This window comes from Thermobia domestica, chromosome 3 (genome assembly GCF_964235325.1).
Source record: "Thermobia domestica chromosome 3, izTheDome1.hap1.1, whole genome shotgun sequence".
NCBI classification, from domain to species: Eukaryota; Metazoa; Arthropoda; class Insecta; order Zygentoma; family Lepismatidae; genus Thermobia; species Thermobia domestica.
Window position 1 is genome coordinate 69,567,288 of NC_137456.1, and position 21,421 is coordinate 69,588,708.

At 34.2% G+C, this 21,421-nt stretch overlaps 1 protein-coding gene across 1 annotated transcript in view; it reads left to right on the forward strand.

Moving 5' to 3' along the window:
- Positions 1-426: 426 nt before the first annotated feature.
- M6 (neuronal membrane glycoprotein M6) overlaps positions 427-21,421 on the forward strand; it is a 60,897-nt gene continuing 39,902 nt past the window's right edge. The window contains exon 1 of the mRNA XM_081751058.1: positions 427-466. Coding sequence (XP_081607184.1) covers positions 442-466 — 25 coding nt within the window. The 5' untranslated portion in view covers positions 427-441. The remainder of the gene's footprint in view (positions 467-21,421) is intronic.

A 21,421-nucleotide genomic window follows, 5' to 3' on the forward strand; every position in this document is an offset into this window, starting at 1 on the left:
TACGGCCTGTTGGCGTGGAGGGAAGAACGTTTTCGCACAAGATGATGTGAGTTTTAGGTCTGAGTCGGAAGGTAGAGGAATCATGGCACAGAGAACTCCTCTTGTAACATTTTCCGCATTGCTCGTTTCTTGTAAAGACGAATCCTAGCATGAAGGAAAAATGTTTTCTCAGTGCCATTTTTTGTTGTAACCTTCCGTTCTGAGTCATGTTTCTTTCGATTCAAAGAGCAACGGAATCATTCTTTTGTTCAAGACATCTTGATAGCAGGTGTGGTGTCTATTCATTGAACTAAATTGCAGTGACATCGACTGAGTGTGTTTGTTTATTTAGTATACGAATGGCATTTATTCTAAGCATGAATGTGAAACTTCTAGTAAACTTGGATTTTTATATTCGTCTTCAATCGTAGTTTATTACAAATTCGTTGTTGTATAAGAAGAATGGTGTACGAATCGGAGTTGACAAGTAAGTACAGCTAGTGGTAAAGTGATCCATGATAAATTCGTAAAATATTTCTTCGGCTCATGCTCTAGTTCTTGTAAATTGAGATTGACAAAGACGGGACACTCCTCATAACATCAAAGTGAGTAGTTCTTTCTCTGTGATGTATTATCGCGACTAACAGTGTGTCTGTCTATTTACCTCTCCAAGAACCGTTATTAAGTGTTAGATAAAGGTTTATGATTATGGGAGGTGTGAAATTCTTTCAGAGCCGGAATTAAAACCGGGATGAATAAAAAAAAAATTACGGCATGTAGTCTTGAATTACCAAATGTTGTTGCTAAGATCCATTTAATGATATTCCATTGAAGTCTGCCCAGTCTTTTTTTTTTTTTTTTTTTTTTAAAGGAATGTACACTTTTTCTCTAGTTAATGTATGTAAAGTATCCTTTCGAAGTGTCCATACTTTCTTTCTTCGGGTGGAGAGTGATGTTGGTGACTATGAATTAAGATATGTTTATCCATTGAACTTTATCACATTTATCAGAAGTTCTACTGTATATTCCCACGTAACGAAAATATGTCCAAATATAATAGATATGTGTGAATCATCATGCATAGTTTTCGAGAAAATCAAGAAAACAAATTTTTCGTAAACTTTAACGCCGTTTAGATGAAATTTATAGTGAAGTATACTCTCTAATGACATAGCAGGATGACAGTGTACCTTGTGGTTAATGAGATAATACAAAATTTTGATTAACTGTAAAAGTTTTATTTTTGTTTGGCTATAATATTGCCTAAGGATGAGACATTTATTTCAGTCGATAGATCACATGCTTGAAGGTTAATTCTTAAGCGCAGTTTTCGAGAAAGACAAATTTTTATGACGTGCTGAAACGTGTCATTTGTTGCCAAAAATAATTAGTACCGGTAGTTTGTATTCTACTGGAACATCGTTTATTAATGTACTGTATATGTAACAAAAGTATACTTTAACTAGCAGATTGTATCTGTTATTTGCCGTAAGTGACACACATGCTCCTAACAGTCACATGATATTACTTGTAAAAGAGACAAACAGTGCCCACCAATTTAATTTTAATGCGAAGCAGGTGATCGAGTACAGTTTCTTAATTTGCATTTACATATTAGTGCTGTGGAATCAGTTTCATTTCTGAATTAGTGATTTGTAAAGTTATTTTTGAAAAGTGAAGAGTATAGAGGTTTTATGTAGGACAATATAATGACGTTGATTTATTGTCACAAAGAATAATTACTGAAAAGGAGCTTACCTAAAACCTTAATATCAACTCAATTTGTGACTAACAGCATATCTGCAATCATGAGTCTATCCAACTGATGTGAGTTAAAGATACTTGATATTCGTGTTCATTTAATTTAAATGCGTTGTAATATATTGAAGATTGAACTTTCACTTGATTCGAACTCATGGCTACACATAGGCAAAGTAAGCATGCTAACCAGTCAATTACTCACAATCACAGGCTGTTGTTTGAGCTTTTTAGTCACATAGTTGGACTGATCAACCGAAGTCATTAGTAAGCTATTGCTGATTATCTTATGGAAGGTTAAATATTTGATTTCATTAGACGTTGAAAAACTTTAATGATTTTCATACATTTCAGTAAGTATATTATTGGCTCCTCTGCACTTGTAATTACACCCATCAGATAACTTCACTTTTTTTCTTCGTGATGATATTTACAAAGCATTGTGCGTGTAAGCATCGGTAAATGATATGACAGTTAGCTGGAGATCAGTCTTAAGAGTTCGCAAGTACTATCACAGTATGCACTGGGAGATATGTCGTTACTGTTGTTTGCAGTATGTGTATTAATTTCTAATGTAAGTTTAGTGTGCGCATCGTTCAGTATGGAATAACTGCCAGCAGCACCATAAATAAATAAATAAATTTTTAATCAGTAAATTCTAATTTTAATTAAGAAATTCATTTCCTGTATTCCAGTTCTAATATGATAGTTTGCTTACTACAACCGGATTGCTCACTCGAACAACTAGAGTACTTGAGATAATGGACGTACTCTCGGTCAGAGCAGAAAAAGATGTTTATAATAATAACTTTTAATAACAATCGCTGAGAAGTGTCATCAGTGACTATATAAGTAGAATCAGAAAAATCTTTATAATAAGCATTGTATTAAAATTAACTATTTTTTAGAATATGTTACTTTATAAATACTGGATCTCTGCACAATTAATCTTTTGTTGTAGTATTACATATATTTTCTGGCAAGTGTGAAGAAAGTTCGGTGCTATTAATATTTTTTTTTACTTGGTATAGTGAAGTTTTCAATGAATTGGTGAATCGGATGGATCTAGATAAAAATTGTATCATTCAAATCCTAATTTCTATAATCATAAATAGAATACTTACTGTTTCCTACACATTACAGAAGACTTCCAGTGAATTTCTCTTTCCTGAGATAGGTATCCCGTTAAAAATAATTCCTAAAATAATTTGTATCGTTTGGAAAACAAGTTCATAACAATTCCACCAAACGTGAAGTAAGTGAATGTTCCACCAAACGTGAAGTAAGTGAATGTTTTCAGAAGACATAGATGCAATCAATAAAAGAAAGCATGGTCGAATTCGCAAACAACGTAGACCAAGTATCATTTCAGTGATATTTCCCAAATATTTGGCGGGACCACTGTTAAGTCAATCAAGACATACCATTGCACCGGGCACACATTTTAGGAAACTGAGCTACGTGGATGATGTATTAATTTAAATGGAAAAGTGTTAGGTCAACTGCCCTTACGTAATTAGACGATCTTAGAGCTTAAAGTAATCGAATAGGATGTGATTATTTGCAAGTGTCCTTTACAGAGAGGTTGCATAAATATAGACTACTTACAGCTCATTGTAGTAATTGTGTACACCGAGCAGTAAATACATTAATATACAGGGTGTTAATGAACTACACCGACAAACTTTAAGAGGTGATTCCTCACATCAAAATAAGAGAAAAGTTCATATGGATCTATGGCGAAAAGTGCATAGTTTCAGAGCTAGGGCTGTCCAATGTCGCAAAAAATGCCAAATTTCAAGAGGCCCTATTTCGAATTCGAGAGACTGGATGGTGGTCTTTATCAGTGTAAAGGAAGTCACTCATACGCAATCCAAAAATGCATATTTAATTAATGTTCAATGAGTGTACAGAGTATTCCCTGCAGGGTGAAATTCCCAGACATGCCATCACCCGAATTTTGAGATATGCTCTGATTTTATGATTGGTCCAAAGTAGGCAAACGATAAGCCTTGTTAGCAGTGAACACGGAATCCTTTGGCGCGATGTGAGAAGTGTTAAAGATCGTCAGCAGCAGGGTCTCTCGTACTCGATAAAACGCATGGTGCGATGTTTTGTTTCACGGTTATAAGTGAAGAAAACGTGAAATATACCATGACGAAATACATATCATCACACGTTAATCCGAAAACAAAGAAACATGGAGCTGCCTGTTTCTAACACTTCTGCCTACCCTTCGAAGTATTGGATGTCTATTGTTGTCAAGGTTTACCTCCTGCCTACTTTGGACCCTCCTTGAAATCAGGGTATATCTGAAAACTATTGAAAACATATCTGAGAATCACACCCTGCAGGGAATACCCTCTACACCTATTGACAACTGATAAAATATGCACTTTTGGATTGTACATGCGTGGCTTCCTTTACGCTGATAAGAACCACCATCTACTGTTTCTGGAATTCGAAATAGGGCCTATTGAAATTCTGCTTTTTCGCGATTTTGGACAGCCTTAACTCTGAAACTATGCACTTTTCGCCATAGGTCCATATTAACTTTTTCTCTTATTTTGATGTGAGGAATCACCTCTTACAGTTTGTCGGTTTAGTTCATTAACACCATGTATAGATGTAAATATTAATCTAATATCAAAATACTGTTCTCAAGTGTTCAAATTACTAGGACGATGAGAGAAAAATGCACTTCTGTAAAGAAACGAAGGTATAACTGGGGGGGTGCTTTAAAATATATTGCATGTTAATTTTCTTCTCAAGTGCATGTCAACTCCCTCTAGGAAGAAAGAATTCAATTTCAGCGTATAGTTTGTATGTTCTGTGCAATGCTTCTTCAGAACGTTGACTTATGTCAGAGACACTTTATGGGAAAGGGATTTTCTTTCAATTATAGTATATCGCAGATTTGTTTTTAAATTGCAGAAAGTGTTTTCTGTGCTAAACAGTATGAACTGAGAATAATTCGCGTATGTGTCTATAAAATGGAGGGTTCTGTCCCGTAATAATACATATATTTTTGCCTTGACAATAATAATCATCATCATCTGTTATTAAGGAAGATTTCACTGTACTTCACTGAGAAAGAGGGTTAGAGAGAATATTCTAAATATGCAGACGTATAAATGTTGTTTATGTTTGATGTCTCGTAGAACGCTTGTGTTTTTAAGAAGCAGTCTTTTACATTGATTGTTAAAATGAGCTGCTAAACAGAGTGATAGTGCGAAACTGATGGGGTAAACACGAGTACGAGAAGTGAAAATGATCATATACCGTGATAACTTCCATACGGCGTTTTAGCATTATCATTATCAAACTTTCTCTATATTGCGTATAAGAGAAAGTCTTAATTAATGGAGGAAAGTGAAATAAATATATAGAAAGATCGGAGTTTGGTTTTGTTTCTCGTATATAAGAAATCCTTTTTTAAGAAATATTGACAGAATCATGTGTAATCACGAACCGATCAGTACCATCACGTACCTTATCGTTAGTTGATAATTACATGTTATTTATTACATCATAAGAATATGAATGAGGAATTTATGGTTGGCTTGTAGTATCTCGTAAATAATCTCAATAATCATGCTTTTAATACCAAATGGGTGAACAAACTGCTGCCTAATCTTATATCCTGGAGATCCACACTTGATGAACAGAGTTGGTTTTCCTTTACTCTGTCCCGCAGAATCTTGGAATAGTTTAATTCTGTGGCCTAGTGATAACTAGGGTTGTTAATGGTAACTGTCCGTAACCGATTTTCCCCAAAAAGCTATACTGATTTATTCTAAAGATTTCAGAATCGAATCAGCATTAATGATATTCATTGTTATGAATCCAAGTAGGGACCACGGTGATTTAGTGGTAGCTCATTTCTGGTGTGTTGGACCCCTCGTTCGTTCCCAGCTACCGCTAAGTGGGCTTTGTGGTAGATAAATACCGCGTCCGTGGGTTCTTCCGTTTCTTCTTACTTTCGTGATTACGCCATTATCATCCATGTCGTCATCATTGTCTCCCCTAGCCTTGATGCATAATTGAGGAACGTTAGCACTAGAACGAAAATGCCAAGTAGTTTCCTAATGATCTTTTGTGCTTTTTTTTTTTTTTTTTTTTTAAACGATGTTGCGTTTCTGTTTAAATATTCTACTAAAATGGTTAATATACGGTTTCTTAATCCTGGAAAAAAAAAAAAAAAAAAAAAAAAACGGAAGTCCAACATGTTCAGTGAAGTCAAACATAACGGGAGCATTGTAAAATGGTTGCAAGTAGTGTGTGTGTTACTGTTGAAAAAACACAATATGTTATTTAACAATGTATTTTTTACTTATACATTATATAAATAAATAATTTGCTACAGCAGAAAATAAAGTCAGTGTATCAGATTGGCAACGAACAGCACATCTTTTCACGCCGTAAGTATTAGTTTTTCCTCGATTTTCTCGGAAACTAAGTTTCAGAATTTACCCTTAGGCATGCCACTTCGTTTATATTGATGTGCTGTCGATTGATATTCTAACTCTATATATATATATATATATATATATATATATATATATATATATATATATATATATATATATATATATATATATATACAGGGGCGGATCCAGGATATGATCAAGGGAGGGGCTAAACCATATTTTGCCGTTTTATCCAGTGTAAAGCAGGATTGAAACCCATTTTATCCAGTGTATACCTCACCGTCAAGGGGAGGGGGGGCTATAGCCCCCCCTTAGATCCGCCACTGTATATATATATATATATATATATATATATATATATATATATATATATATATATATATATATATATAAATGATCGAAAATGACCGATATCGCAGAGCGTTTCAATAATAGTAAAAAGTGACTGACTAATGGAACATATTACTAATTGTTCTCATTTTAAGCCAGCGAAGCGGCTAAGTGACGCTGGCTTAAAATATAGTACTTGCTGATTATAAAATGTAAAGCTTGACTGTTATCGTTGGACAGTGTGATAGTTAAACAATAACTAAAGCTTCAGAGTTAATCGTAAATTTGAGTTATATCTCATTAACTATACTGTACTGTATACTATTGTCTTTCTATTCTCATAATAAAAAGCTTGATCGGAATATAATTCAATATCAGTTTCATCTTAATAACTGCCATGTTTATCATACAACATCAGTTTTTAGGTTTACAGAAATTAGCTTTTGGGTGATTTTCTTGACATCATGTACGAGAATTTGCATTCAGTCGCATCATTTTGTTCTTCGAACTTATTTTATTTTTCGTTAAACTCTAGTAATATTGTAAGATTTCATTACCTTTATGCTTAGCGTATGTTTGTTTACAATTTACTTTTTTTACTTTCTTCCTTTTCTGTATGTGAACGCATTCACTGACCTGAATGGAAGTTTTGCATGGATGCTTGCTTCATTCATGATGCGTTTCGAAATAAAATGTCGCGTTTCCTGATGAAACATCGTTTTTGTTCCATATTTGACCAGAACATCAATGTAGATAACGCTGTTTTATTTAGAGCAGTATGCCACAAATTTTTAATAAGCATAACTACTTTATATTTTAATGTTTTGGAAATGTATTCTTTTCTTTAAACGAAGACAAGAAAATAGTAATATAAACAACGTGATAATACATACATATATATTAAGATTCTCAGGGAGAGCATAACACTTTTATGGGTATTTATTTCCATATTAAAACAAATTGTCTTAAGAAGGTTCTGGTTGGCATGTGTTCATCATCAACATCATGGTAGCAAAAAAGTGCCCGTTCTTCGCATGGGAACAATAAGATTTATATTTAAAAAAATTAAACTGTATATAGTTTTTTTCGGCTCCAGGATACTAGTTGAAGCATATTCCTCACAGTAACGTATCCTATTTTCTTTCACTCTGCAATGATGAATTCACTTCATGAAATCGTAGCAAACTCCTATTTCATCCCCTTTTCCTTAGCAAACTCCTGTCTCATCCCCTTTTCCCTGAAACTTATTTATCTTGAGGTTCTCATAAATTAGTTTTCTCCAAAAGTAAAGCCAAGTAAAATTGGAATATTCAGTCTGTTTCGCAGTAGAAACTGGTACTCAAAATTCTTAGCTCCCAAAATAAATTTTCCGCAAGTCACTTCTAACGACTTTCTCCGGCCTCGAAGTTTTGTAAAATCGCCTTCTTGTGTGAAACATACGTGCACTTCATATCAAAAAATACCCTATTCAGATTTCCTGGCTTTACGCCAGGTGTTTCGAAAGAAATGCTTTAGTAATAATGGAAAACCTCTTTTTATCATCGTAACATAAGACCCTTCGAAGTTGAATTTCTAAAGACTCAGTTTTACCTAATAAGGAAAATATTTGTTCCAAATTTCAAATTTTTAGGCTGGATCGCTTCAGAAATATAAAGAGCGACAAAACGTTTAATCTCTACTTCCATCCTCTTAGGTGCTATTTCACAAATTCCAGTCTTGCCTATAAAGTTCGAGGAGAACTTTCGTACAGTTGCCGTATGCCCAACAGTTTTGCAGATCTTGTGACGGCAAATAAACGTTCAAGCCTTTCTTTCCCTTTTAGAGGTCACGCTTTGCAAAACCCATCGATGTACAGCATAGGTTCAAGAACAACATTTTACGAACTTTCAGTGTTCTTACCCCAACAGTTTCGGAGATTTGGTAAGCTTACAAAAAGCCTTTAAAGCAATCTTTCTCTATTGTGGGCCAACTTTCTCAAGACACTGTTTTATCACAGCCTACTGAAAAGAAGAACGAACCTATGTACGAAATTTCAGTTTTCTTCGCCCAACAGTTTTGGAGATCTAGCGAACGGCGAAACAGCGTTCCTATTCCCTCCTTATCCCCTTCTCTAGAAGTTCGGATTCACAAAACCGTATCCGCTGCTCGGGGTTCAAGAATATATTCTGTATACAAGATTTACAGTTCCTACTTGCAACGTTTTTCGGAGGTTTAGTTTGAAAACCTGTGATTTATTTGTTTACTCTGTACTGTTAAACGGATTAATATCCTAAGAGTATAACCGATTGAAACACAAGTTACTTGGGATGTTCCTTTTCTCAAAGTCCAGGACCTTCTAATGAAATCTGTCAAGTTAGTCGTAAGTTTTACTTTTTTCTTAAACCGTATAAAAATCCTAGTTTTGTGCTAATAATTTATTTTATCCCAATCATGCCACATGAATGGGTGAACTTGCACCGTAATGTGTTTCAATTAATCAGGGTAGTGGAACCAAGAAGTTCCAATAATTTGAGTGAATTCTTATTGAAAATAAAGGCTATAAGAATATATATATATATATATATATATATATATATATATATATATATATATATATATATATATATATATATATATATATATATTTGTTCTATTCAGCAGTGAATAAGTATACTCAAACAACTTGCCATTGTTCGTAGTACCGAGGTTTTTTGTAAATATTGAGAATTGCTTTGAAATTGAAAATGTGATTTTTTTGTGATGCTGGTATTCCGATATTGTGAAAAGTTAAGAAGAAGAAGAAGAAGAACAGTCCCAATCAAATATAATCATGCAATTTAGTAAATACTAGTAAATGTTCACGCAACAGATCACCTAAAAATGTATCTTTGTAGTAGGGGCGGCTCTACAAAATGGCTAGATGAGGTGTAGTTTCCTTCACCTAGAATTTTGCTACTCTATCTAGGTCAAATGTGTATGTTACTTGCTTGATTTTGTCTCAGGAGCCAGGACATTTATATTTGTCCCTACATTGCCATCAAAATTGATTTTCCTGGAATCTCCACTGCCTTGTAGTTGAGGGAATATTTGGTTCAATTACTGTGTATCTTATGGTTTATTGAAACCAATACATGATGACAGGTATAATATCAAGGTTATAGACTACAGTCGCTTAAAAAAAAAAAATCATACACACATAGCCTAGAGTTTCCATTAGGAAAATTATTTCGAGTATACGCAGTTGCAGGATGTTTACATTACCTGTATATGTAATCGAAAAAAAAAAGAAAGAAAGAAAGAAAGATAACTGTTCGAGTTTTGTGAGCAGGTGTTAATTACTCTTGTGGGTGGGTGGGTGTAATGAATGGATACATTTCATTCTTCTTGTTTTCAGTTCAAGGCTATGAAATGAAATTTCACTTCGTTTTTGCGTAGGCTACACGTATAAACAGTATAGACCTACATGGCAATTCACTCGATATTTACTATACTAGTACTACGTAGTGCATAAAAACTTATTCACTTTTAAGTAAATGTGTAGATAAACATAAAACATTCGACTATTGATATTCTGGTTCACGTGCGAGTTATTCATTAATTTCGTTTTAATTAATAATCGTTGAACACTTCAATGTTTTCAATACTAACATACGCAGAATCAGTCGACACGAAATATCCAATCATTAAGTTCGTAGATATTGAGTTAGTCGAGTTTATTTAAGCAATGAGTCATACTGAACTTCGTAAGCTGATATCAATAATTGGAAGTAGTTTTATCTAATGTCAAGTTCTGTTTATTAATGTATTATTTATATTTCTTGAAACGGAACTTTTTTTGTTGTTAAAGTTGTTTGAACTCTAATTATAAAGATTTTTACGACTATCTACGATTATACCATCTTCAGATAAATACTTTTAAAACAATGCGTGTAAACTCACTTCGTTCGAGTGAATAAATGTGCTTCGCATGCAGAAATAATTTTCTTCATATGATATTTCTTCTTTCAACAATTTGTGATTGTACTAACCACTGTGGCCATACTGTACGGCGCCTTAAATATGAGAATATGTGCTCTTTCATTTAGAGAAGATTATACCATTCATTCCGAAGTGTTGGGAAAGGAGTATAGTGTGAAAGAATTTACTGTTAAACACAACTACACTACAAAAGAAATCTTAAAAAATACAGTGTGCACATAAAATGTGTTATGTACTTTTGTCAGTTAATATATATTTAAATTTTGGACCATTGGACAGCAAGAGAATATCTTGTAACAGAAGAATCAGTAATTATGTAGGGTCTAATTGAGACGATTTGGGTTTAGCTTCTTAATTTTACTTTTGGGAATTACTCTCATATTCTTTTTGAAGTGTAAAAGATTGTTATGATATTTTCATATTGTAAAATAGTATTTCATGAATAAAATTATTTACTTAGTATTTTACAACTGTATGCAATAATTATACAGTGTGTTTCAAAACAACACCGACAACGTTTAGAAGGTGATTCCTAGCATCAAGATAAAACGAAAAGTAGAGACCAACCTGGATGTTGAAATGCTTCCTTTCATTGTTGTGACCAATCGAAAATTTGTCGAAAAAATGCAAAACCAGCCATAACTTGAACAAAATGTCGGGTCGGTCAACTTAAATTAAACCCATTTGGACATATGGACGTGGTGCAGGAGCGACGCAAAGTGCGCAAAGGTAAGCCCCAAAGAAACTGGAGAATTCAGTGTGATATTTTATGCAGTAAAGTTGAATGAGAAAAACAAGCAACAATCATGTATATTATTTCAACGAATACAAATCATTGTACATTATTCAAGTTAGAATAATTAACACTATCAAAATTCGAAAGATGTAGAGATACGCATTTTGGAAAAAATATGTAAGTGAAAAACTAGTGCTCACTGCAAATCAAAGTATTCTAAGTAGCGCTTTTGGAAATCACGGTTTCTAGCCCTATCATCAGCTTAAAACAGTTCGAAATGAATTTAAAAATATGTCACACACAACTTCTTGTCAAAGGTCAACACGTGTTACTAGCCATTTACTGATCACTGTTCATCGTTTTAGTGTTTCTTTCCAACCGGTGGAAATACATGATAAAAAGAACACTAAGATTGCATTTATGTGTCTTCTGTCTAAATTAAGTGCAGCCATCGGAAGGACAGTTCTTCCTTAGAGTTCATTTTTTACTGACACAAAGTAAATCAAACATATGCATCTCTACTTCTTTAGTTAAACAGTATTCTTCGAATTTGAACGATATACAATGATTTTTGTTCATCAAAACATTGCACTTGATTGTTGATTATTTTCCTCATTCAACTTTTAATTAAATACCCCAGGAATTTTCCAGTTTCTTTAAAGGTCAATCTTGTGTCGTCCTTACACCACGTCTAGTTATACATTAATGGAATCTACGACTAAAAATAATAGACATCCCCTTTTACCCGACTTTGATCCGACATTTTGTTCTCATGTAATGGCTGGTTTTACATTTTTTTCAACAAATTTTTCCCAGATTGAAAAATAGATCATAACCCAGATTGATCTATACTTTGTTGTCTTATCTTGACATCAGGAATCATCTCCCAAACGTAGTCGATGTTGTTTTGAAACACCTTGTATATAATGAGAAAAGTACTGAAAAATGAAATGTTGCTTATTAAATACATCATCTTGGAATCTGCTTTGATAAGCATTAGAACTTAATATGTGTGACCGGAAACACTCGATTCTTTGTTTTATCAGTTATTTATGCTCAGCATAGAATGAAATTTATTTAGTGTGTGACATGAAGGAATCCGTGATTATTTATTTTTATCTTATATATTATCAAATGCAAATAATTCATTGCTTATCTTATTTAAGGTGTGTTTCAAAAATAATCGGCCTGTGTCATTTTTAATATTTATCTTGGAAGTTATCGTTCTATCTATGTTTCATTGACTCGTTGATATAGTGAGGCTAAAGCGGTCATGAAACAGAGTCCTTGTTGTTTGTTGAATTTTAGCGTCTCTTTCCAGGTCCGCGGTTATATGAAACACGAACCTAAGTTTACGATGAAATTCGATCCACCACGGTGCGTTCAGATCTCAGTTCTCTCCTACCGGGAATCGAACCTTGGGCCCCGTGCTCCAAAGGCACTCACGCTAGGTAGACCAGCAGAAAGGGCTAAAGAGAGTGATGCTTAAAACATAGGATTTAAGGGTTTTAACTATATAACAGCATTCTATATTGAATTTTTCATCTAAATTTTGTGTTTGTTTTAATTCTGAAGTAAATTGGAGACGGAAGTAATGAGATTAGGGCAAAATAACACTTGCACTCACGGAATGTTCAAATATGTAGGATGCCTGAAGACATCTAAATTATATTCATGTTTCTGTTTCGTATATCAGTTTTGACAAAGCGATTTATTTTTAGTAGGATACGTTGATTACTTTTTTTTTTTTTTTTTGTCGGTACTTTTAGGCTGTTGATTTTTACATATCACTATTACGTTGAAATTGTAGTGGTTTCCAGGGTTGTTACACATCTGGTAACCGAGGAAATCCTGAAAATTCAGAGAAAACGAAATGATATGGAAAAAATCAAAGAAAATGATATTTAAACTGGAAATCAGAGAAAATTGGGGACTTCTGCTTAGCAAGTGAAACGTTTTTCCGTTTTGCTTATTTGTTGAAACGAGCCGATAGGATGACGTGAGGCAATTCTGGCAAGGTCCTGTAATTTCTGTGTATAATATTGAAAGGGGTATTAAGTTATTTGTCTGAAAAACGCAGTCTGGCTGTAATATTAGGCTTGGCTCAAAAGGATGATAACCTCTTGAAAGACATGAACCATATTGCTGTTAGGGAAATGATGTGACCTTTATGTGTGAAGCAGTCATATTCTATTATGCAGTCATCGTCTCAATTGCTTCAATTTTGTGTTCATTCCGCATAAGTTACTGAACTTTTTTTATGGCTACTGAAAGGAGAAGTGAAAAATAAGTTGTTTGTTTTTAATGTGAGTCATATTCATAATTTGATTTTGACGGTTATTCTTATTACGTATTTTGGTTAAAACCTTTAAGAAATTACCTAAGGTACTTTGTTATCTCGAAGCAAAGTATATCTTTAGTGGATCATGAAGTCAAATGGGAAATAAAATACTAGAATTGCAGTATTATGTATTTCGGGATTTTCAAAGGGAAGGCACGGTTGTTCAGTGATCACTCAGCAAAGTGTCTCTAAGTTTGTCCCTTGGTAATGTGAGTTGACGGTGAAAAAGATCCCCGTGGGCTCTCCTTCCGTTATTGATTACTTGTATCATCCATCCATCCATTATAGATTGCTTGTAAATATCATCTATCTCCTTTATCGTACAGAACATAACCATAAAACATTATGCTAAACATTTCATTTGTGTTCTGAGTGGGTAAAGTATTTTTTGACAATTTTCTAGAAACAAAATTATTCATTTTCGAAAAACACAAAAAGAATCAACCTTTACTCATTTGTGTGCTATTGTTTCTTAAGTTAAACTAAGTCTGCTTCACAAATAACGCACTAGAAAATTCGAGTACATCAAACTTATCATACTTCTGTATGTATTTCCCCATTTCAAATATGAATGACATTCTTTTTGCATTTATATATATCAAAATAGTAACTTGCATAATATGTATCGTCAGGTAATTCGTAGTAAGATTGCTTGTTCAGATATAATATTTTAAATCAGTTTGTGCAGGTTTCGCGCCAATCGTGGCTGAAACTTTGAAAGAAGTAAAGAATAGAGTAAATTAAATATGGATTTAATATAATGAATTAGGAAAATTCTATTAAAACTTTATATTTCGAAATTATGTACTTTGTATTTTTGTAATTTAAGACTGTTTTTTTCTGCCGAAGAAAATTGCTGAAGAAAGAAAATAAATACTGTTATTGTTATTTATCAGAAGTTAGCGGCTGAACGATGAACGCTATAGTAGATAACATTCAGTTGGAGATAGCGGTAAATACTAAAATCACTGTGGCGGAAAGTGGGCCATCCATCTTCATCAACAAAGAGAAGGCCCATGTCTCCTCAACCGTAAATACATCGAAGATCGGATTATTTCTCATGAGATTTGCATCTATAATAATATTCAAGCTGCAATAAAATACATAACATTTCGCTTTGTAAATAAATGTAAATAATATTGTGTTAGTGCTAATAAATTTCGTGGAAAGAGTACTCAGGGGATTTCTAATGTCTTCTTTTATTTGTAGTTAAGGCTTCAATTCAGTACAGATGATGCATGAGACGTCTTTACTTTAACATCTAATGACTTGTTGACTGAAAAGACGCCATTGTCTTTGTAATTTTCGGTGAAATGGTAAATAATATATCAGCTAAATTCTCAGCTCGGTGTGTTATGTATAGTTTCAAACAAATATAACATATTCATCTTTCAATGTACAGAAACTAAATACAACTTTCTTACAAGGCTGTCTATTATCTTTATTATAAATTAATTAGAAATTTATTTAGTTTGTGTTTAAGATGGACACAAGGCCTTTTCATCATAATAGCTTTCAATGTACTTTATTATTGTACTACTTTCAATGTACTTACGCTCTTTCGTAGCCAAACCTGGCTATTTGTATTTAGCATGTTTCATAATTGCTAAGTCATAATGTTCTCTGTTCACCAGGTGATATATAAGTGAAAGCTCGTAATATATATCATGTGAAATTATGGTGTCATGTATATACAGATGATGCATGAGAAAATCTTAATCATCCTCCTTTATTTAAAAATCTACATGCATGTCTAGTACAACAGAACTTCGAAGTCTACTAAGTCCGTTGTCCATTCTAATGTTAAAGTTAGCATCTTAAATCCATGTTTGTAACAATAGTTGTTACAGTGAGACCAGAGCTATCGTTCAGTCATTGATTAACGCTCTGAATTTGATGCATCTGATCCAGGCTTTAGTTCCCGAAGAGGACGCTTCTAGCCACCATCCTTCGTAGAAAGGCCAGTTAGATTGGACATATCTTGCGAAGAAATTGTCTTCTTCATAGCGCCATAGAAATAAAAGATGGAAGGAAATCGAGGAATAGGAAGATGAACACAAGTAATCGATGATTTGAAAAATAAAATAAAATATTTGGAGTTTAAAGAGGAAACTGAAAATCGAGAAACATGGAAGAAACATTTTCAGGCTCAAACTGAAAATTAAGAAGAAGAAGAAACATCCTCATCAGTCCCAGGATCTACCAAAAGGCAGAATATTTAATAATAATAATTTGGTCGCCTGATTCTAGCTTTAGTTCCGACGAAAGAATATTATATTGATAGCTCAAGAGCCAATTAGAAAGTTGCTTGAATAAAGAAGTAGCAAACTCGATCTTGAAAACTGGAAATAATAACAGTGAGGTCGATGTGCTGACCACACAATACCCGTCCTCCCCGCTGGTCTAGTCAGTAGTGCACGCACCTTTCGTTCACGGGATCCTGAGTTCGATTCCCGGTGGGAGAGCCTTGAAAAATGTTAATGAATTATGGTGGTTCGTTTTGGATTCCACCTTAAACTGTAGGTTCACGTCTCATGTAGCTTTCGTAGTGAAAGGGACGCAAAACTCCAATCCAACCGAACACACATCACCCAACTGAAAGGCATCCCCTAGCTATGGATTGGCGTTCGTTTTAATAATACCTGTCAATGTTTACGTACTACTAAGGCATTCAGATATGTCTTAGTGATTAGAGAAACCTTAGTTAATACGATTGAGGCAAAGATCGGGACACAAACTGATGAATAGTGTAAATATTTAAAAAGCCGTTTTGTATTTAGTGACTTAGCACTCCGGTATTAAGGAACTCCTTGGAATCAAGATGTAAAGATACTGGAGAAAGCTAGTTATTTCGCGCTGGTGTAAAATAATGCTATTATGGGAACACATTGTAATTATTTCCAACTGAAAGCCTTGATCTCAAACAGAACGTAATTTCCCTTGACACTGTAAACATTTAGAAGGCTTCTTCCTTTATTAACAACTTTTTATATAAAATTTGTAATGAACGTGTATTTTATGTGTGTCAAGTATTGCCAATTACTATATTCGGAACACAATTGCAGTTTTAAGCTTGCTATGAAAAGTTTTTCCTCGGTAAATTGCAATTATTACAAGATTAATCCACTGTCCGCATGAGATCGACCAAGGATTAAGAGGGCAAATTCAGCCGAAGTCGAACAAATTGTAATGAAACGTTTTGTTTGCATATTAGGTATTGTACTGTTTCCTCGTTTCCGTTCAAGCAAACAGCAATTTCAACAGAAGATCCAGTAAAATATCCATCGTCATAATTTTCTCAACTACCGGTCAGATTTTCAAGTCTTTAGATATTAAAAAGGAAAAGGGAAAGAAACGAAAATAAATTAGAATGCCGTTTTTTACTCTGTTTTTCCCACTTTCGACATTTTTGATCATTCATCTTGGTCGATCCCAAACATCATCCTCTTGTTAACCCTTTTCCTCTGTCCGTAGTCACACAGTCTTCCCACATTATTTTTGGCCTTCCTCTTCCGCCTTCTGTTTCAATTTTACATACTCTCTTGCCGACATAATTACAATTTCTTCTCATAACATGACCATGCCACTGTAATCATCTCTCTTGTACTGATAGTTTTTCAGGTGTATTTAGATACTTCTGACTCCTGACTTGGAATCATCATCAACTGCATGTCTTTTAAAAGTACCGTAGTTGTTTGTCAGCTTTCATGCTCTAAACGGAAATGAAAGTTCGTTTAACTTAAGTACTCGTACGTTGTCAAACAAGTAGATTGTATCTTGCGGATGAATGTTACATCGGGAATGAAGGCTTTACTCCGATTATTTCAGTTTCATTTATGTTCTGCTAACAAATGCACTTTTACTTTTTTTTGGAGGGAAGTGAACTCGGGAAGATTTTTTTTTTTTTTCAGTTCTTTCTTATGAGAAACTGTCTGTATATTGTGAAAGAGTTAGATGAGAATACATACATTGAAATGAAGGTCGTAAGAGATTTCATATTTCACATGTGGATGTTATGAGGGCACAGTATTTAAAGCTGTGGTGGCCTAGGCGGTAAGGCATCTACCTAGTAATTGAACAGCTCGAATTCGATCTCCAGTGGGCGGGATTTTTCTCGCTCTGTTCTCGTGTCAATGCGGTTTCTAGAACTGAGTAACTGGGAGAAGCAGCGGATCGGACAACACCTTGCTGTGCCTCTAGAAAATATATAACTTTATTTCCACTTAACCCATTATAAGTGATTCTGAAATTAAGCCTTTGATCTCTAGGTTTAGAAGCTGTCAATTTCTATATAACAAAAGTGATATACTCTACTTTTTCCTGGACAACTTGTATTCACTCCCCCACGCCGCCTGAGTTGAAGTACTGTGCATTTTATTTCGTATGTAGATGAAAGAAGAGCATAATATGAAAACAGTGAGAGCGTTATTATAGTAAATATTTACCGTAGAATAGATATTTTTATCGTGTAAATGGGGTCATGTAGAAATAGCTGAATTGTGAAATAATTTCCTCTTTCGAAAGGACTGAAGTTACAACCCTGATCTTCGCTTACGTGCATTATTTATACACAGGTGACCGATGAATTGAACTCTCCATTCTCCCTCCTTTGCTTGTCTGCTGTTAGGTGATTGCTGGTTGAGTGACGGAGAGAATGCTGTGTTGCCGTTATATCAGATATTGTAAAATAGCCGTTAGTTTGCCTCATCGATGTTGCAGTGTGCAATGTCCATTTCCCGCTTTATCATTATGAACTCCAATAGAATGGGAAATTTTAATGTGATATGTGCGGATGCAGGAGACAGACAGTTCATTCATATGTCTAATAAAGCTAATATTTAAACTTGTTCATGAGGTCCTTCGTGGCCGAGCGGTTAGCGTACGCGCCTTTGGCGTGGAAGACCCAGGTTCGATTCCTGGCGGGAGCTCATATGGTTCGGATTCCACGTTAATCCGTGGGTCCCGTCTCATATAGCTTCGCTGCTGAAAGGGACGTTAAACTCAAAAAATCAACTCTCATCAACCCAAACATGTTCATCTCTTTTGTGTCTATGTCGTTAGATTTATGACCCTTCAGCATGGCAGGCATAGGTTCGATTTCTGATGGAAGCTCATGTGGTTCAGATCGCACGTGAAATTATGGATTTACGTCTCACATAGCCTCGGTGCTAAAAAGGAAATTTACTGTAAATCAATCAACCATCCAATAAGGGTTGGAAAGTCACTATTTAAAAAGAAAAAATAATTTTTATTGATTTTGATATTTTTGTTTAACTCGGAATAGAATTTAAATTATATTCCTTTTTTTAGTTTGTAAACTATTGGGTTTTCGTTTTTTTTTTTTTTTTTATTACGTGACAGATTAAAAACGGAATCGACAATTTCCGGATATTTATGCTGCGTTTTTTTCAATACGCTTCCCACATGTGACAGTTACTCAGCAGCAGCACATTATTGTTCTTTGAACATATAAGTGGGCGATCACAGTGATCCTTAGAATTCACTTCACAGTAATTGTACGAAAAATGATAATTATGATAATCTTAGTAGTATGTATTTCTTTTTTAAGTATTTTAATGAGTAAAGAACCAAAATAAAGTATGCACATGTAGAGTATGCTACCATTTAAACTATTGCATCGCACAGCGAGTAGACCCTATATATCTTTTTAATCGTCGATAAATCGAATTTTTATTAATTCGAAGTAATGCAGTAAAAGATTTTTTTTAGTTGCAAACAGAAAATTAGTTTCAACTTTCAACTTTTTCCGTTATCCAGGGTCAGCCGTAGGGAAAAGAAGCTTCCGAAATGGTTGAAAATGTAAGAAATATGAGGTGCCACGAAATATTTGATAGTATGCTTACAGGAAATGTTAATTTTATTATACAAGTTGGTTGGTTTTAGGGGTTTTTGATTGCTTTTTTAAAAATTGATGTAGGATAAAAATTACATGCGCCTTTCGCGTGGGAGACCCGGATTCAATTCCTGGCGGGAGATCATGTGGTTCGATTCCCACGTTAAGCTGTACGTCCACATCTCATGTACCCTCGTGCTGAAAGGGACAGTAAACTGAAAATAGAATAGAAATACACCAAATCATACATACACCAAATCAGAACGGAATCTGAAATTGCGCATGCTAACTGCTTTGCCATATGAAAGTCCCGGTTCTCGTGATGAGGCATACTTCTGGGGGCCTCCCTCCTGAGAGAAAGCTAACTCTCGTTTCACTCTCCAAGAGCTAAAATAAATTAAATTGCTGTTACGTGACCCTCCTATGCAGATGTCTTTTAGCAAATAGTATCCCAGTGCATCCTCTTACATTTTGATTTCGCTCCCCCCTCCCCCTGACAAAATTTTCTTGGTGGAAGCCTGTATCTTTTCACTATTTCACTATTTAGCTGTCTCATTTAGTTCTTATTGCAACCAATAAAACAGTGTGTAAGGACATGCTTATTCTCTTTCTCTGAAAATACCACGTGACTCAACACGGAAACGGATGTTTATAGGTTGTTATTAATTCTTGCTTGGAGTAGGGGTGATTGGTGATTCATATTTCCGTATTTTCTTTAGGCCATTTCTGATACGTTTCCCAAGAATAAACATAGATAAAGGCAGCAAGATACGTGGTTGTTCTTTGTGTATTATCTTTAATGTTCTACGTAAGTAATATTAATGTAAGACGTACACTTCTACAAAAAATTTAGTAAATATTTATTTATCCCGTGCAAAATATACTAAATTATAATTTTACTGTATTTTAATTGATACATAAAAGTTTATTAAATTATTTTTTTATTTTTTAAAAGTATTTTACCTAAATCCACTCGATGCTACTGGAATCGTAGCTAAATAATAGATATCTCCCATTTATTTTCAAAAATAAGATCATATAATGCTAATATTCAATTTTAACGTGGCTATATGCTGTGTGTGAAACTGTATTAATATTATGTGACAGTTATTCAGTTTAGCTTCACTTTTTATGCTTTTTAATGTACTAATTCGGAGACCTTCCCAATTGAAATTCGAAACCTTTACCGAACTCGATTCTTAATCAAGTCTTACTATCGACAAGGAACACTATGCAAACTATTGGGCTGTTTGGTGTAAGATACCTCGCGGTGAATAATACATTCTGTTGTTCTCAAAGTAGGGTTCGCGGAGACTTGACAATAAGGAATTTCAATGAGAGAATTGGAAGAAAGAAAAAAAAAAGCTTAAAAGTGCTTAGCGTTGTTCGTTCAGAATCACTTCAGTTTAGAAAAAATAGTAATATTTCTATGCCATCATGTCGTCTATATATGAGTTCAGTATGTGTTTTTATTATTTGTTTTAGCACTTTCAGTACCGAGACTATATGATGCATTGACTAGCAATGAAAGATTGAATCCAAGCCATGGAAGTCATCGGAGATATGATCCGTTATACAGTTATTCATCCAAGCCCTCAATCACTTCCAGACTACTTAAGTATATACGAGATAAAAGAACATTTCAAGTCACTTATGTGTTTTAGACAATATTCCTCTCTCATTTTACTTTTTGAGCAACGATAGGGAAGAAAACGATCATGATGATCATAAAATAAATAAATAAAATTCCATAATTCATCAATTTCATAACCCTTACGAATGCCGAAAAAAATATTTATGGATGTATGTCTGTGTGCTCGTCCCAATATACAGGGTGTCTCAAAAGTCTTCTGACAGTGTAACCCTATTATTATCAGAGTTACAACAAAATGTAAGAGGGGAAACCGTCACAAATATGATGTTTTCAATCTAAAGTGAAGGAATGTTTTAAATCGGACGAGCCGTTTGGGCTGTACACTCTTTATGCGCCCAATGTTAAATGAAAATGCAATGTGGCCATTTACCTGGGCCCATAA